At 41.3% G+C, this 16,786-nt stretch overlaps 4 protein-coding genes across 4 annotated transcripts; 2 read left to right on the top strand and 2 right to left on the bottom strand.

Annotated features, from left to right (window-relative positions):
• Window positions 1-2,666: 2,666 nt before the first annotated feature.
• LOC105905746 (hemoglobin subunit alpha-like) lies at window positions 2,667-3,805 on the bottom strand. The gene is made up of 3 exons (XM_012833787.3): window positions 3,639-3,805; window positions 3,232-3,439; window positions 2,667-3,127 (listed from the first exon to the last, which is right to left on the bottom strand). The coding sequence occupies exons 1-3, from the start codon at window positions 3,731-3,733 to the stop codon at window positions 2,999-3,001; spliced, it is 432 nt and encodes a 143-aa protein (XP_012689241.2). The 5' UTR covers window positions 3,734-3,805; the 3' UTR covers window positions 2,667-2,998.
• Window positions 3,806-4,771: 966 nt separating this feature from the next.
• On the top strand, window positions 4,772-5,601 carry hbba1 (hemoglobin, beta adult 1). Its single transcript, XM_012833786.3, has 3 exons — window positions 4,772-4,932; window positions 5,024-5,246; window positions 5,345-5,601. The coding sequence occupies exons 1-3, from the start codon at window positions 4,841-4,843 to the stop codon at window positions 5,474-5,476; spliced, it is 447 nt and encodes a 148-aa protein (XP_012689240.2). The 5' UTR covers window positions 4,772-4,840; the 3' UTR covers window positions 5,477-5,601.
• An 8,757-nt stretch (window positions 5,602-14,358) lies between these two features.
• Window positions 14,359-15,262, bottom strand: LOC105905747 (hemoglobin subunit alpha-like). Its single transcript, XM_012833788.3, has 3 exons — window positions 15,101-15,262; window positions 14,651-14,858; window positions 14,359-14,561 (listed from the first exon to the last, which is right to left on the bottom strand). The coding sequence occupies exons 1-3, from the start codon at window positions 15,193-15,195 to the stop codon at window positions 14,433-14,435; spliced, it is 432 nt and encodes a 143-aa protein (XP_012689242.1). The 5' UTR covers window positions 15,196-15,262; the 3' UTR covers window positions 14,359-14,432.
• Window positions 15,263-15,963: 701 nt separating this feature from the next.
• LOC105905742 (hemoglobin subunit beta) lies at window positions 15,964-16,786 on the top strand. Its single transcript, XM_012833783.3, has 3 exons — window positions 15,964-16,124; window positions 16,226-16,448; window positions 16,553-16,786. Exons 1-3 carry the CDS (start codon window positions 16,033-16,035, stop codon window positions 16,682-16,684), a joined length of 447 nt encoding a protein of 148 aa, XP_012689237.1. The 5' UTR covers window positions 15,964-16,032; the 3' UTR covers window positions 16,685-16,786.

Here is a 16,786-nt window from a genome sequence, read left to right as displayed (position 1 = left end):
TTTAGCTGAAATACTGCTCATGAAATGTCAGACCATATACATTGTTTTCAAAGCATTTGAATGTGGAGTATGTGTAATCTAATAAAAGTGGTTGGCGACGTGCTTAATATACTTTGGACAGTGTAATTTGTTACAAGCTTGCTGAAGTAGGTTGCAAACTTACCAGGCCTACTGGTGTGAGATTTACATTTACATTTATTCATTTAGCAGAAGCTTTTGTCCAAAGCGACGTACAAGGGAGAGAATAGTCAAGCTACGAGAAATAGAACCTGGTGTAACAATAAATACTACTTTACATAAGAAATATAACAAAATGAAATAAAAAAAATTAAAATAAGTGCAGAAATGTAACTGCTGTAATTGCAAGTTACGCACTAGTCGAAGTGCCAGTTAGGACGGGAGGTGCTCTCTGAAGAGTTGGGTCTTCAAAAGCTTCTTAAAGGTAGAGAGGGACGCCCCTGCTCTGGTAGTGCTGGGTAGTTCATTTCACCAACGTGGAACTACAAATGAGAATAGTCTGGACTGCCGTACTTGCACAGATGGCAGTGCCAAACGACGCTCACTAGAAGAGCGCAGCATCCTGGGTGTAACATTTGCCCTTACAAGAGCATTTAGGTAGGTGGGAGCAGAACCATCAAGCACTCTGTAGGCAAGCATAAGTGACTTGAACTTAATGCGAGCAGCTACAGGCAGCCAGTGGAGGTCAATGAGTAGCGGGGTGACGTGTGCCCTTTTCGGTTGGTTGAACCATAGACATGTATATATGTCTCTGGGTTGAACACCAGACGCGCCGCCGCGTTCTGGATCATTTGTAGTGGTTTCACCACGCAAGCCGGCAGGCCCGTTAGGAGGGCGTTGCAGTAATCAAGACGGGAACTCACCAAGGTTTGCACCAGCACCTGGGTGGCATACTGGGTTAGGTACGGCCTGATTTTGCGGATCTTGAATAGCGCAAAGCGGCAGGACCTAGAGACAGAGGCAATGTGGTCCGTGAAAGTCAGTTGGTCCTCAATAATGACCCCGAGGTTTCTGATGATGGACTCAGACTGATCAAACTTTTTGATGTGAGATGAATTTATTTGGATGCTAGCCTGAGACAGTACTGAGGTTGATGACTTGACAGACATGACACCAATAAGGCTACAGCCTATATTGAATTCCTACATGATTAACATTGGCAGGGATGATGAAAACTAGCTAGTCAACAACTTTCCTAACTTTGGTACCCCAAAGTTTCATAGTGTAATACCAGTCGCACCAGTCAGTGTACCACCAAAATTGTTTTGAAGCTGTTATCTTAAGTGAAAATTGTTTTAATTCATAGCTTTTACTCAGTACACAATTGTATTACATGTAATATGATATTTTACTTTATCTTCATTAATCACAGTTTAGTAATAGAAAAACAGTCCGATGATTTTGAATATAAACCTGAAATGCATACTTTAGTCACACACATAAGACATTGCTCACACACACACACACACACACACACAGTTGAACACGACCAAGGTTAGAGCAGCACGGCCTGATAGAGCGTGGTACACCATCACCTCCCGAGATGAACGGGTGTCATAAACATAAATAATATAAAATAATCAAATAAATCATATTGTCATTTCCTGTCTTGCTGACATTTCTGCCTATGCTTTTTAGCAAGACAACATACACCATGACAGATTGCCCAGGTCTTCTACTCGGGATCCCAATGTATTCTTGCAAATGAATCAAAGCACGTCCTATAACAATATGACCAATATGTCCACAGCAAGCACTTTTAGAAAACAATAGTAGACAAATAAAACAGGCTATATAGGCAAATTAAACTGAATTGGGCATTTTAACACAGCATCCAACTCTGCTACACCCAGATGTGGACTGGCCAACTGTCCGTTCTGGAAAATTCCAGAATGGCCAAAGTCCACTATAGTCGTTAGTTCAAGACAGCTCTCAGACTAGCCTAGACTCCATTCTGTCCATAGACTGTAGATTCCGCTTTCATGAGCCTCTTTCATATTATAGTTACTTAATGTTGCCTCAGTGTGACTTTTCTTGATAGGTGCGTGCAGCAGCCTAAAACCCGTGGTCTGGTATGGAGCTGTTTCCTCTCACGCAGGTGCAAAACGTATACGTGCTGATTGGCCTTTGTTGTAGTCTTTGCGATGTGTTCACGGGCTTAATTGTTTTCTACGTTTTCATATGAATTCCTGAACCTCAAGTGTAATGAGGTCTAGTGTAGGATAGGGCTACTGACAATACAAATGTACATTTTAGAATTTAAATTCAAACTGCCTATTATTGTGAAAGATGAGTAAAGCACTGGATATGTGGCATTGTATTTAAAGTTGATACCATCCTGCAACAAGTTGTGTTTCTGCAATTTGGTTGTTGTTGGCCTATTTGGGACAAAAAGTCCGGGGCGATTTTCCAGTTACAGTCCTCCTCTGGTTCCACTACCATGTACCCCAGTGGTGGACAGGGATAGTCGCTGGAATATGATACGTCATATTATTTTTTAAATAACATTTATTACGTGGCCATTTTGATCCCAACTATGAGGATCTCAAAATATTCCATTTCCCTTTTGAAAAAGTTGGGTGGACTCAAATAAAAACGTCCATTAGATGTTCATTTAAATACACAATTAGCTGAGTCTGGAAAGCATGTAGGCTATGTGTTATTTATTTAAAAACGTAGAAAAGAACAAGACTCCAAACAAGACATTTACATGCCAGTTTGACTACTCGGAGTGGATCAAACACAGACTTATCTGATCACTTTTGTTTGCATTCACAGTGGTGCAGCATTGCATTAAAATGGAATCTCCTTTTGAGACGTAATTTGGATAACTGATTGAAAAGTGTTCTGATAGCCTACATTCATCAAGGATAAACGAAAAGTGACACAATGATTCTGTTTTTGTTTATTTAATATTTATTACACTCTGTGCTTAGAGAGAGTATCTCGGGGCACTAATTGGTGCGCAACTCATTGCAATTTAGCGGTACTTCTCAGCCAGAGCCAGGATCAGATTCTGGAGGAACTTGTCCACAGACACCTGAACATCAGGGGTGAAGTCTGCTGGGAACAGCATGCCAATGGTAACGATGAGGCAGTGAGCGAAGATCTGCAAAAGATAATGACAGCATTTTAATGCAGATGGATGGAACAATATATTCAGACACAGTAATCGCTATTGATAGCTGTGGTGGTTTTACTTATGTTGCTTACCTTGAAGTTAGAGGGATCCACCCGGAGCTTGAAAGCATGCAGCTCGCTGAGAGGACCGAGACCTCCGATAAGATCATCCATCATGCCGACTGCATTACCGACAGCTCCCATGATGGTCTTTCCATGCTTCTTAACTGGGGCAGAGCCAGGGCTCACATCAGCCCAGTGGGAGAAGTAGGTCTTAGTCTGAGGGTAGACAACCAGCATTCTGGAGAAAATGAAAATAGCTATTACGAATTTGCTTCAATATAATGCATTTTGTATTTTAAACACTGATGCAATATACATACCTTATATTAACAACCATTTTAATGTATTTGTTATGGTGAACGAATAGCTTCTCGGTTTGCATTCAGATGCATATTTTTTTTTTAAATGTCAGCTTTTGCTTTAAGCCAGTTCTTTACCTGCCAAGGGCCTCTGCTCCGATCTCATCCGCCTTTCCTGAGATCTTACCCCAAATGGCTTTCACGGCGGCCTTGTCCTTTGCAGAGAGACTCATGATTGCGTCTTTTTAATGTTTCTCAGCTTTCAGTTAAGCCTCTTCGGAAAAAAAGATCTTGCACGAAAATGAAAACGTTAGGTTGTATTTATACTGGCATAAGATACGGGCACACCCATGAATCACATCCAAACCACTCCTCTGGTGTGCGTGACTGCCTGGACACACCTATTTGTTTTGCGTCACTTGTGATATTCGGCCAATTTATTGCTGCTTTAATTGTCTGATAACAAAATTATGCGTTTTGGTGTTTCGATAAGTTTCCAGAGTGTGGTATTCTGTGCAATGTGCCAAGCATAGTCAATTCTACCCACTAAACATATAAAACTGTTATTTTTACACTCAGCCGATATTGTTTTAGTGAGATTATGTATAACAACATGTGGTTTTCACCCTTTCTGTATTTTATTTTCAGATGCATGTTTATCCGGTAGAACCATGCTTTATATATTCTGTATTTATATAGCGCAAAAACAATACAATTATGTCACGGTTAATACAATTATGTTACAGAGCCCAGGGCCTGAACCCTATATAATTCAGGCTGATCAGCATCTTACTTTGAAACGGTTGGATTTGAAATCGTATAGTAAATGAATGCATTGTCATGTTTTGATAGACCAATTACTGTGCAATGATGAACATTTTCTCGGTCGTGGTGGTGAATATTTAGGTAACAATTACATTGTGCATTGAAAAATGTGTTCAGGTTAGGCCCCTGGCATATGCGATATATATGTGTAGGGGTGATACAAGTATAACGTTCTTATGGTAGAGTTGTTATGATTCTGCTTTTGGCTGCTTGCTTTCATTAATTTCTTGTTCGTTTGGATAAACATGTTTTTGCTATGTATAAAGGTTCGTGGGGGAAAAAAGCTTATTCATGTTTGATATCTTTCCAAGACAAGGATATTTGGCCCACATCCCATCTAGGGTAAGGTCACGTCGGTCAGTTTTCCTTGCAACAGAAAACCAATCAAATTCATTTCAGCGTTTGAGGCGGAGTCAGAGATCTTTATTAAATGCGCACCTCAAACATTCTAATTCACAAGTGTTCCTCGTCTAAGAGCTTTACGCACGAACCTTAAGAAACCCAAAGACGTCATTATGGTTGACTGGACAGATGCTGAGCGCAGTGCCATTCAGGGCCTGTGGGGAAAGATCAACGTCGATGAGATCGGACCCCAAGCCCTGGCCAGGTAGATTATTTATTCTCTTCTCGTCCCTGCATAATTTGTATTTGTTTTTCGTTAAAATGATATAACGCGTGTCCTTTTTCTCTTCACTCAGGCTCCTGATCGTGTCCCCTTGGACTCAGAGACATTTCAGTACCTTTGGTAACCTGTCAAATGCCGCCGCCATCATGGGTAACGCCAAGGTGGCCCAGCACGGGAAGACCGTGATGGGTGGGCTGGACAGAGCCGTGAAGAACCTGGATGACATCAAGAACACCTACAGTGCACTGAGTGTGATGCACTCCGAGAAACTGCACGTGGATCCCGATAACTTCAAGGTAAGTTTACATGAAGAATTCTTCAAAACGACTTATGTTGGTAGCGATGACATACTTCATTGAAACTTAAATTGTTCTTTATTTGTTGGTTTTCACAGAACCTGGCTGACTGCATCACCGTGTGTGTGGCCATGAAGTTCGGCCCCTCTGTCTTCACCCCCGATGCCCAAGAGGCCTGGCAGAAGTTCCTGTCTGTTGTTGTCTCTGCTCTCGGCAGACAGTACCACTAGATCAACTCCCAACGAGCCGAAGAGCAATTCAACATGAACAGGATTTCACAGCACAGATTATTCGTGTACAAATGATGTTCTGTCAAGTGAAGTCAATAAAAATATTGAAATTAATTTAAAAAGCAGATTTGGTGTCGTGTTTTTAATGTCGTATAGGGTGTTGTTCTCAAGTCCGAATGCAGCGAGAAAGGGGCAATAAAATATCCCCTGCCTCAAGGCACCTTTACTGAAATATTTCCAAATGAGTCGTTGGAACTCCAAGAGATGTGAGGCAAAATTCCTGTGAGGGTTATCCCGTCTGATTTATAATAATTTTTTTAAGATTTATTTTTGGGCTTTTTATGCCTTTATTTGGAGAGGGCAGTGGAGTTATGACAGGAACAGGGAGAGGATTGGGAAATGACATCAGGCCAGACTTCAACCTGTATCGCCGCGGGCAATGAAGCCCATAATATTCGGGCTTTAGTTGATCTCTCTTTTGACTTGGAGTCAAAAGAGAAAACACAAGCTGCGCGTGCACCGCCTAGCCAAATCCTGAACCTGTATCCCGCTGATATGCTGTTTGAAGAGATGCTGAGCTGGATGCCTTACATGAGAAGTGATATAGGCTGGTCGAGGTCGAGGAAAACTGAGAGGAATGTTCCATCTACCTTCATTGAGGGAAGGAATATTGCAGCTTGTTTCCCTCTCGGGTTTGGTAAGTTTTCGTCACTGTCTTTGCATTGCAAAACCGCCAGGCGCATACTGGTTATTCCGTTCGGCCGTGTTTTCCACTTAATTGGTGAAGGGGCATAAGCTTGATTGTCCACACCTGGGGAGGTGAAGGGTGAGTGAAGAGGTACTGTTCAGCAAGTGCTTCAGCTGGGTGGCTCTGCTGCCCTTTCAGCAAAGCGCTTGCTTATTATTTTGTTTTTGTTTATTGTGTTGGGTGGTTATCATGGGTGGGGGTACGCTTCGGAGTTAGGCAGTGGACTATATCTGTGGTTTCATAGGTAAAGATTGAGAGTTGCTCAATACCTTAGAACCAGTGACACTGAGTTTGTGGAAAGCCCTTTATAGTGTATGAGCATGGAGCTCTTAAGAAACTATTGGCTTCTGATGTTTATGTGTTCATTGAAGCTATATACCTTTGGTGAGCAACTCTGATGTTTTGAGTGTTGCAGCTGTGTGTGTGTGTGTGTGTGTGTGTGTGTGTGTGTGTGTGTGCGCGCGCGGGATTTGCCCACTACGTGTATCTAGATCTGCATTTATGGTTGCCTAGATGTGAAATGTTCATGAAGTGAGTTTTGTGTGTTCGGTGACATTAAGTGTTGTGGAGATGTCCACGCCCTTATTAGTGAATCTCATGTGAATGTTATTAGCCAGGCAATAACTTTGTGGTAGTGAACCACACTAGTTGTGATTATATTGTGGGTGTGGCTTTCCAATCTTGATTGTGTGTGTGTGTGTGTGTGTGTGTGTGTGTGTGTGTGTGTGTGTGTTCGTGTTCGTGCTGCATTGAACTTTCCAGTAACTTGTTGTGGTATGAGACCACTGTGGCTGCACTGTGTGTGTGACCTTTTTGTGATGGTGAAAACTGTACACTTTTGGTTGGATTATTTGTTGCCACTGTGGTTGATTAGTAGTAACTGTGTGCGTAATCCTTTTGGTTTGTGACTGTTGTGCTCCACTTTGTGTGGGTCACTTGTTACTGGTTTTGTGTTCAAGTGTAGCAGCTTGTGTTTGAACCTCTCGTGCACGTTCATGGTAATGGCATTCATGTATGTTTGCTAGGCAAGTCTACTTAGAACTACTTGGTGAGAGCATTTAGTTCTATGGGTGTTGTTGTGTGCCTGGTTAGAGAGTGTTTTGGCCTGTGAGTGCACAAGCAAGATGTGAATTTTTAAGAGAGTATGTGACCGTAGTGCCTCAGGGTTGCCTGTTTCAGGAGGTGATTTGGCAGTTTGGAGATGCAATCAATGGCATCCGTGGCATGTGCTCTGTTTCTGTCGTTCTCTCCCTTTTTCTCTTTTGTCCTAGGTGTAGAGGGCTGAAGACTAGATGATTCAGTAGAGGGGCTTTACCTTCAGTTTTAGGGCTCCTAGAGGAACCATTTTAATGGGGGAGGTGTTTTGCCCCTCTACACCCCCACTGGCTTTGCAGTGGCAGTGCAATCGCCTTTGGGTGGTGAATGGGCATAATTAGCTCGATTGTCCCCCCCTGACAAACAGTATGGGTTTTTGGTGCTTGGCATTCACTATTTTTATCCCCTATTTTTGTATTATTGGAAATAAACCCTATTTTTGTATTCTCTGTGGTCTGTCTTCAAGTTATATTGCGGCTCACAAGCCAGCATGAACACACACACACACACACACACACACACACACAGGTCGTAACGAGCTGCAATAGACACATGGCATGTGCTTGTAAGAATGCAATTTCTCTCATTTCTGCATTCAAAATAAAAAGTTGCTTAAATCGGTAGTTTCCAAACTTTTCATGGCAGATTCCTGCCTTTGACCATGAGAAATTCTGATTACTTAGGCACTATTTTTGAAACTATAGGCTATTCATCAGCTAAACCCTTGGTCCAACTGTTTCCAGACCAACATGGCCAGACACTTTGATCACTTCTGGACCACTTGATTTCTGGTGTCCTTTTTTAGATGATAATTGAATCCACGCATGCTGATTTTTAAGCAATCCAAAGAGGACCAGTTTACTTGTATCGTAACAAGTGGCACAATTTCAGCTGCAAAGGGGTTTTCCAATTATGTACAAACCTTCAACGTGTTTGTTTGGTATTAGCTAACTTAATGCAATTGGAACACATGAGTGAAAACAAAAAATTGGCCTTTTAAATATTGCACTATAGGTTGGTTTACTGAGGAAGCAGACGTGGTTTCCATAAACGATATACAGTACATGTATTATTAAATAAATCACTAGATAAAATACAAAACAAGAATTTGTAGCTGCAGAAGAGTAGACAAGGGGCAAAGCAGATAATAGTACCAACACAGACCAAGAAACAAAATATAACCTGACCTAGGGTACCCAGCACAAGCAGATTGATATTGAAAGCAAAAACAAACAAAATCAAACAACTTTAGGCCCAGTTGCCAACGCAAGTTACATGCAGCAGCAAATTAAGAAGGATATTAGCACTAACAAAACAGCAACAATAAACAGCCAACAGAAAAGCAACCAAAAAGAGGAAACTAAATATGGTGCATGAAATCCACTAACCAAGTGAGAAAACGGCACGCACATGCCTACAATCACACACACAAATAGCAGCGGCAATAGTAGGCCAAAACTGGATTGATGGAGAGACGTTATGGCGACCCCACCACGAAGCCAGCCACCATACAGCGAAGGGGAAATTGAAGTAGGCGCTAATAGGAAGGAGGAAGAGATGAGAAGCAAAACAGCAGCGTTGTCAGCCACTACAAACAGCCCAGGCCAATTCCTACAGGAAATACACGTCTACTTGCTTCAAGCAGTGTATAGGAAGTGAGTAACTAGGGCAAACAGACGTCCATATGCAGAGAGCGAGGACACGAACATAACTGCAAGCAGTGTACAATGACCATACCCCATTCTGCCTACAAGGGCTGCTGCTAATGTGTTTGTGATTGTCTGCATGTGTGTGTCTTGTTTTGTCTGTCACTGACAACTTACTTGGTTAGTGGATTTCATGTACCATATTTAGTTTTATCTCTTTGCTTTTTAGTTTGCTATTTTGTTAGTTGCTCTGTGTTTTTTTTTTCTGTATAATCTATCTTAATTTGCTGCTGCATGTAACTTGCTTTGGCAAATGGGCCTAAATTTGCTTTCAATATCCTTCTGCTCATGTTGGGTGCCCAAGGTCATGTGGTCAATCCTCCCCCTAGTGGTGGTAGTATCTCCCTTGTGTGCTGTACCAAATTACCTGTTAGTTACTAGGTGTGTGTGAGGAGCAGGTTTGGTGTGACCTCCGGAGGTACTGCCCTCGCTACCTGATTATCTGCCCCTACTGGTTAGCCTCAGTCCGGGTTATATTTGGTGTTCTTTATGTCTGTGTCGGTACTATTGTCTGTGTTGCCCCCTTGTCTGCTCTTTCCTGCAGCTACAAATTCTTGTCTTTGTTTATTTAATAAAACCTAGATTATTTACGGAAACCACGTATCTGCCTTCTCAGTAAACAAACCTGTGTGCCCTTATTGGGCTAGTTTTATTTTTATTCTAACTATTTCCCTGGATGAAACTCCCAGGGTGGCGTAGTCGTGTGCCCTTCCTAGTCCCAGCTCTCTACTTTCACATTGTGTCAGGGAAAAGACCCTAAACTGTTAGTAGATTAAAGACACCACAAGCATAGAAGTGAACTGGACTTGTTACGCCGCGTCCGGCGGAGGGCAGCAGCTTAACCAAGCTCTCCCTATCGTCTTTGCCGACACACCAGCCTTTTATTGAACACAATGTTTACACAGTATGACAGTCAGGATTCTGGGATACACTTAGGATAAGTACAGTTTAGCTGAATTTGACTTCTGCCTAGCAACAAGACAATTTACAACCCGCTTTCTCCTTATGTCAAAAAAACATCACGTGAGGCATCTGGTTTCTCATTCTTGGCTCACTAAGTATCTTCCGAAATCCAACCTACACACATTTTACACACAACATTTTGAACAAGCCTTTTTAGTTAAAACATTCATGATAAAATATACTAATACTTTCTTTAACACATTGTCATGCCACACCTGCACCCTCTTAATCTTACATGCAGGTGACATGGTCTGCAGACACAAATTGTCACGCTTATGTGAGTTTTTGTTGTCCTTTCCACTGAATCAGAGAAGACAAATGAGACATCAATCTTTCACTTGCCATGTGTCTTAGACAAGCATGGGCAAAGCGCTCAGCACACGTTCTATCTCGCATGATGCAAGCATGTAACCATGTATACAGTTTAGGGGAAAGTATTTTCTGTATTTTTAAAATGCAAAAATACTGTCAACAAACCAAACTGTTGGGCCAGCCAGCATAACTAAACACATACAAAAAATAAAATAAATCTATAAAACTGGGCTACAGACAGCGTATGTTGTATGTCGTGAAGGAGGGTCCAGTATTGCGGCTGTCATCAGCCAATTGGGCACTGTTGTGTACCCCACCACCCTTATTATGCTTATGACTGAAAACTCCCCATGCACCAAGCCAACCAACATAACTAAACATAACTCATAACAACTAAACACATACAAAATCCCCCAAATCAATAAAACTGGGCTACAGCCAGCGTATGTTGTATCGCGTGAAGGAGGGCCTTTACGGATCCCGGGTACAGCATACGGTGCGTGTTGCGGCAGTCCCCAGCCACTTAGGCACTGTTGTGTATCCTGCCATCCTAACTAAAATCCACATGCACCATGTCAGCCAACCATAACTAAACATAACAAAACTAAAGGCTAAATAATATTCCCATACACCTACCTACCTAAATGTTCTCTCTCCCTTATAGCATGATCCAATTGCTGATGGATGTGGAAACATTGCTCCTCACCACCACTACTCCTCATCTACGCATATGGTCAGCCAAACTCTACCCACTCACTCTGTCTTTTCTTTCTCTCCTAGTCTAGACCAGGGGTTCTCAAACTTTTGCAAGCTGGGCCCCCCCAAAGCTAGTTAGGTGTAGTTGGGTACTCTAGGCAGATTTACACATGTGCCATATTCCTTCCATTTCTTGATGATGGATTTAACAGAATTCCTGGAGATGTTTAGTGCCTTGGACATTTTTTTTGTATCCTCCCCTGACTTATACTTTTCAATAACCTTTTCTCTGAGTGTTCTTTAGTCTTCATGGTGTAACGGTAGCCAGGAATACTGATTACTTAATACTGACCAGTGAATGGACCTTCCAGACACAGGTGTCGCTATACTACAATCACTTGAGACACATTCACTGCACACTGATCCCCATTTCACTAATTGTGAGACTTCTAGCACCAATTGGCTGGACCTCGGTTGAATTAGGTCGATCACTTTAAAGGGGGTGAATACTTATGCAATCACTTATTTTACATTACATATTTTTATTTTATTGGCATTACTGTGTAGAAATCTGTTTTCACTTTGACATTGAAGAGGGCTTTTTTGTGATTTTTTTTTTTTTGTCAAAAAAGCCAACTTATATTGACCATGATTGATTTATAAAAGCAATAAAAGGGAAAAACATCCAAGGGGGTGAATACTTATGCAAGGCACTGTATGTGAGCCTGCATGCTTTCTTATTTTTATAAACATCATTATTATCACCATCATTATATTATTACTATTATAATTAATGATAATCTACCAATTATTATTATTTTTATTATCATAATAATAATTAGTGTTATTATTGCTATCATTAGGCTACAATAATTATTATGGGCCTCTTGTGATTTTTTACAAAAATGTTGCAGGTCTGTCAATGTGAGACATGAACCTGCTTTGTCTTGCAAAGGTCCTCAATTCTTGGTGAAATGTTTGATAAATATAGCCTCAGGTCATCCTCGGTCTGTGCGCGGTTGCGATATTTAGCAAAGTACTCCTTAGATTAGGCTACGAATAGGCCTACTGCAAGTGCAGGAAGATAATCTATAAGTAAGGAAGGAGTGAGTCTTTAAAAAGATTGGGCCTCATTCTCGAACATTTTTCTTAAGTGTCCGTAGCTGTGCACTGATTCTTAAATTGAACGCGCATTCTCGTGCACCTGCATTTTCATACAGAAACGCCCCGCCAGCTCCTTATACGGGCATGCAACTGAAGAGATGTGTGCACAATCCACAGACTCCACAGCAACGCGAAATCAACTCCAGACTGATCAAAATCATGTCAAAGCGGTAAGCGAGCACAGGTGGATTCAACGCAGACCTAGCTTCACCAGTGCAGAGGTGGAGGTACTGTTGCAGAATGTAGATGTGTCCATTCTATTCCAATATGGCTATATCCACGCGATAGAGTTTAGTGCTTATTTATTTATTCACTTACATTTGCAGTGTTCGTGTAGTGCTTTTATTTATTTTAGGACATTACGATGCCTCGTAGAATCATGACCATATATGTAAAAATATAAATAAATATATGAATGCTCTCGTCCCACTGCACCCATCGCCACCGTACTGCCATACACTTTACTCTACCCCATACCCTATGCTAGCATTTATATGCAATATATATTATGGCCACCACCGACATGTTTTTCTGTTCCTACTCTCCTTACCCCTGTAACAGTAACCCGATGAGCACAGTGTATACGCACTAAGCTGTTTTTGTATGTATCATTTATATACCACCTGATGTCGGTATTATGTACAACTACCAAATGCATGCTGTGAACAACACTTGTTGTTTCCCTCCCCCCATCCCCCCTCCCTATCTCCACCCGGCCGACCTCAAGCAGATGGGTCCCCCCCTTATGAGCCGTGGTTGCTTAAGGTTCCTTCCTGACTAGCAGGGAGTTTTCCTTGCCCCTGTTGCCATTGTGCTTGCACTAAGGGGGTCCAGGCTCTGGGATCTGTAAAGCGTCTTATAAATAAAATTGAATTGAATTGAACTTTTAAAAACATGCTGCCCATCCCTTGTTGCATTAACAATTTCAAGTAGTAATTGATTTCAATGTGAAGTTGGACGAATGGCTAAACATTAAAGATAAAAAGCTGTTGGTTCAAAATATTTGTGTTTCAAAGTCTATGCACATATGCAAATTAATCGTGAGACTTAATGACATTTGAAGGGGGTCAACATTTACAAGGTGACTGGAAAATAGTGTACCCGCTTAAGGGAGCAATATGCATCCCGAAACCGAGTGTTTAAACTCGATGCTGCATTCCAGATATTGCTAAACGTTGTCTCCCCCCTCCTTAGCCTCGGGGTTGAGGACACTGAACCTATACACGAACGAGCGCAAGATGAGCTCAACATTACATTTTGACAATGGCAAGCGGCTACTATATTAGTAAGATAAGCTAATGTAAACGTGTGCAGTGTTTCTGTTGTATGTATGTATTATTATTATTAGTGTCCTTAATCTCTGATGACATATCATGGTCAATTTATCATTTAGTACAGTAAATTGATTACATACGGGTGCTTTGAAATATATATCTAGTTGACTAGATCTGGAAAAAGAACTCATGTGTAGCCAGTATAGGCTAGTAAGAAACTAAACAGGTTTTGGATGGATGGGAAACAGTTTGTGCATACATTTACACTGGAGATGAGGATATGGATTTTTAGATCGTGAGAAAAACTTGGTGGTGGTTAGAAAATGTTTTCACTGCTGGAATAGGGTGGAGCTGATATTTTCTTTTAGGCTAGTGTGCTGATGACCCGTCGCGAAACACAATCTTCCGGGTTTTTTTCATGCGCCATTATCAATTCATTTAAGATGTGGTTGAAACATTACACAAAAATGAAACCTGAAAATTGTTGGTACAATGTGAGACTGTGACTGCAGATAACCCCCTGCTTTTATTTAGCAGCTAATTACATTTCGCAGAACCTATAGTGTCTTCTGTTAAGTTCACAAACTTGGGAAATATGCTTATCACTATTTTTGAATATGTGGACATCGTCACAGTCTTCAGACTGAAATTTTCGTCATTTCCGTGCATCCCAAACGGAGCACATGAGAAAATATGTTATTCATTATCGACCATTAAGAACTCAGACATGTTTAACTCTTTGACCCAGACCAATTTTATTTCCCTTGGTTCATTCAGAAGCGAGAAATGTGAGATTAATTTATTTTCGTCCAGTCATGTCACTCAGCTTTTCCACTTTTCAAATAGCCTGTTGGTGGATTTTTCAGCTGCTAGCCTATGATTTCACGTTAACTTGATGACAAATGAATGACGACATTGTAATCCTTTTTTTGATTTAGTATTTATTTAATTTTGTCTTGTATGCTTAGAGAAAGTATCTCGGCGTACACCACCGCAATTTAACGGTACTTCTCAGACAGAGCCAGAACCAGGTTCTGGAAGAACTTTTCCACAGACACCTGAACATCAGGGGTGAAGTCTGCTGGGAACAGCATGCCAATGGTAACGATGACGCAGTGAGCGAAGATCTGCAAAACCAGACAATGACAAAGGTTAAGTGGATGGACGTTAGGAAGTGAATAGGCACTGCTCTAAATACTGTATAACTGTTGCATACCTTGAAGTTAGCAGGATCGACCCTAAGCTTGAAAGCATGCAGTTCGCTGAGAGAACCGAGACCTCCGACAAGATCATCCATCATGCCGACAGCCTCACCGACAGCTCCCATGATGGTCTTTCCATGCTTCCTAACTGGGGCAGAGCCAGGGCTCACATCAGCCCAGTGGGAGAAGTAGGTCTTAGTCTGAGGGTAGACAACCAGCATTCTGTATAGAAAAAGAAGGAAAAATATTAGGCTATAGTCACACCTCAAACGTCATTTAATGTAGTATGATTTTCCATTTACATCAGCAGAAATAATGACCATACTTGTATGTGTCATTTGTGCACTTGTCACAAACATGTTAACATTATGATATCATAATGATACATATTTAATTTGTTTCCAGTACATTTCTTTAATATTCAATGGAAAGGCTACATCTTAAACCTAAATGTTCCGACTTACCTGCCGAGGGCTTCGGTTCCGATTTCCTCAGACTTGCTGGAGATTTTTGCCCAAATGGCCTTGACCACGGCCTTGTCCTTTCCTGAGAGACTCATGTTTACGCTTTGTTGATCTTTCCGAGAGGTTTAGAATGACTGTCGGAAAAAAGATGCTACACGACAGGGGAAATGTATCCGTATTTATACTAATGTAGAAGAGGGCACACCCGATAATCAAATCCAGACCACTCCTCTGACAGGGCACACTCCACACCCTTTTCCGAAAATATTTGGGACTCTACCAAATTTCTGCTTACCTCACGATAAAGAAATGTGTACCTCTCAAGTATATCTGACTTGCTGATACGTTCTAGAATAAATGAATGAATAAATAAATAAATGAATCTTTAGAGATCACCCATTCTCAGTTTATCCCTTGTTTATGGCTCAAAATAATAGTTCTGGCCGTGTTCAATTATAATTTAATTCAGTTTACAATATATGTTATATCGTTTGTGCAAGAAATTATGTTTTATTAACTTTAAAAAAAATGAATGCATCCTCTATTATCAGTCACAAAAAAAACACAAAAAGACCTCATCATCTTCATTTCAGATTTGTAAGGTATGCTGTAATATATTGATTGTATATGTTTTCTTTGTCAGTGTATATGTGATGTTATGACTTGGAAGAAACGCAAATTCATGGTTGAAACTTTGCCAAGACTGTAGTCATTTATCTTGATATCTTAAGTCATTGGTCTTAAGCCAATACTCTATAGAATCCTTTAACCTATGACGTTTTTAGATGCAACGGAAACCCAATCAAATTATTGTTCTCTTATAGGGGCGTGGTCAGTGATGGTCAATAAATTCAGACCCCGCATTCTGATTCTGACAGTATTCCTATTGAACAGCTTTACGCACGAACCTTAAGAAACCCAAAGACGTCATTATGGTTGACTGGACAGATGCTGAGCGCAGTGCCATTCAGGGCCTGTGGGGAAAGATCAACGTCGATGAGATCGGACCCCAAGCCCTGGCCAGGTAGATTATTTATTCTCTTCTCGTCCCTGCATAATTTGTATTTGTTTTTCGTTAAAATGATATAATATTCTCAACGCATGTGCTTTTTTCTCTTCACTCAGGCTCCTGATCGTGTCCCCTTGGACTCAGAGACATTTCAGTACCTTTGGTAACCTGTCAAATTCCGCCGCCATCATCGGTAACGCCAAGGTGGCCCAGCACGGGAAGACCGTGATGGGTGGGCTGGACAGAGCCGTGAAGAACCTGGATGACATCAAGAACACCTACAGTGCACTGAGTGTGATGCACTCCGAGAAACTGCACGTGGATCCCGATAACTTCAGGGTAAGTCTACATGAAGAATTCGTCAAAACGACTTATTTTGGTAACGGTGACATGTAACTTTACTTCGTTGAATCGTCAATTGTTTATTTTGTTTGTTTTCACAGGCCCTGGCTGAATGCATCACCGTGTGTGTGGCCATGAAGTTCGGTCCCTCTGTCTTCACCCCCGATGCCCAAGAGGCCTGGCAGAAGTTCCTGTCTGTTGTTGTTTCCGCTCTCGGCAGACAGTACCACTAGATCTACACCAAGCCTCTTGAGAGAAACTTAGAATTACATCATAGCGCAACGCTATAGGAGAATGTTCTCCCAAGATAAATCAATAAAAATCAGTTAAAAGCA

This window comes from Clupea harengus, chromosome 1 (assembly GCF_900700415.2).
Source record: "Clupea harengus chromosome 1, Ch_v2.0.2, whole genome shotgun sequence".
Lineage (NCBI taxonomy): Eukaryota > Metazoa > Chordata > Actinopteri > Clupeiformes > Clupeidae > Clupea > Clupea harengus.
Note: the sequence above shows the minus strand (reverse complement) of the source record. Positions and strands in the feature narration are given on the sequence as shown.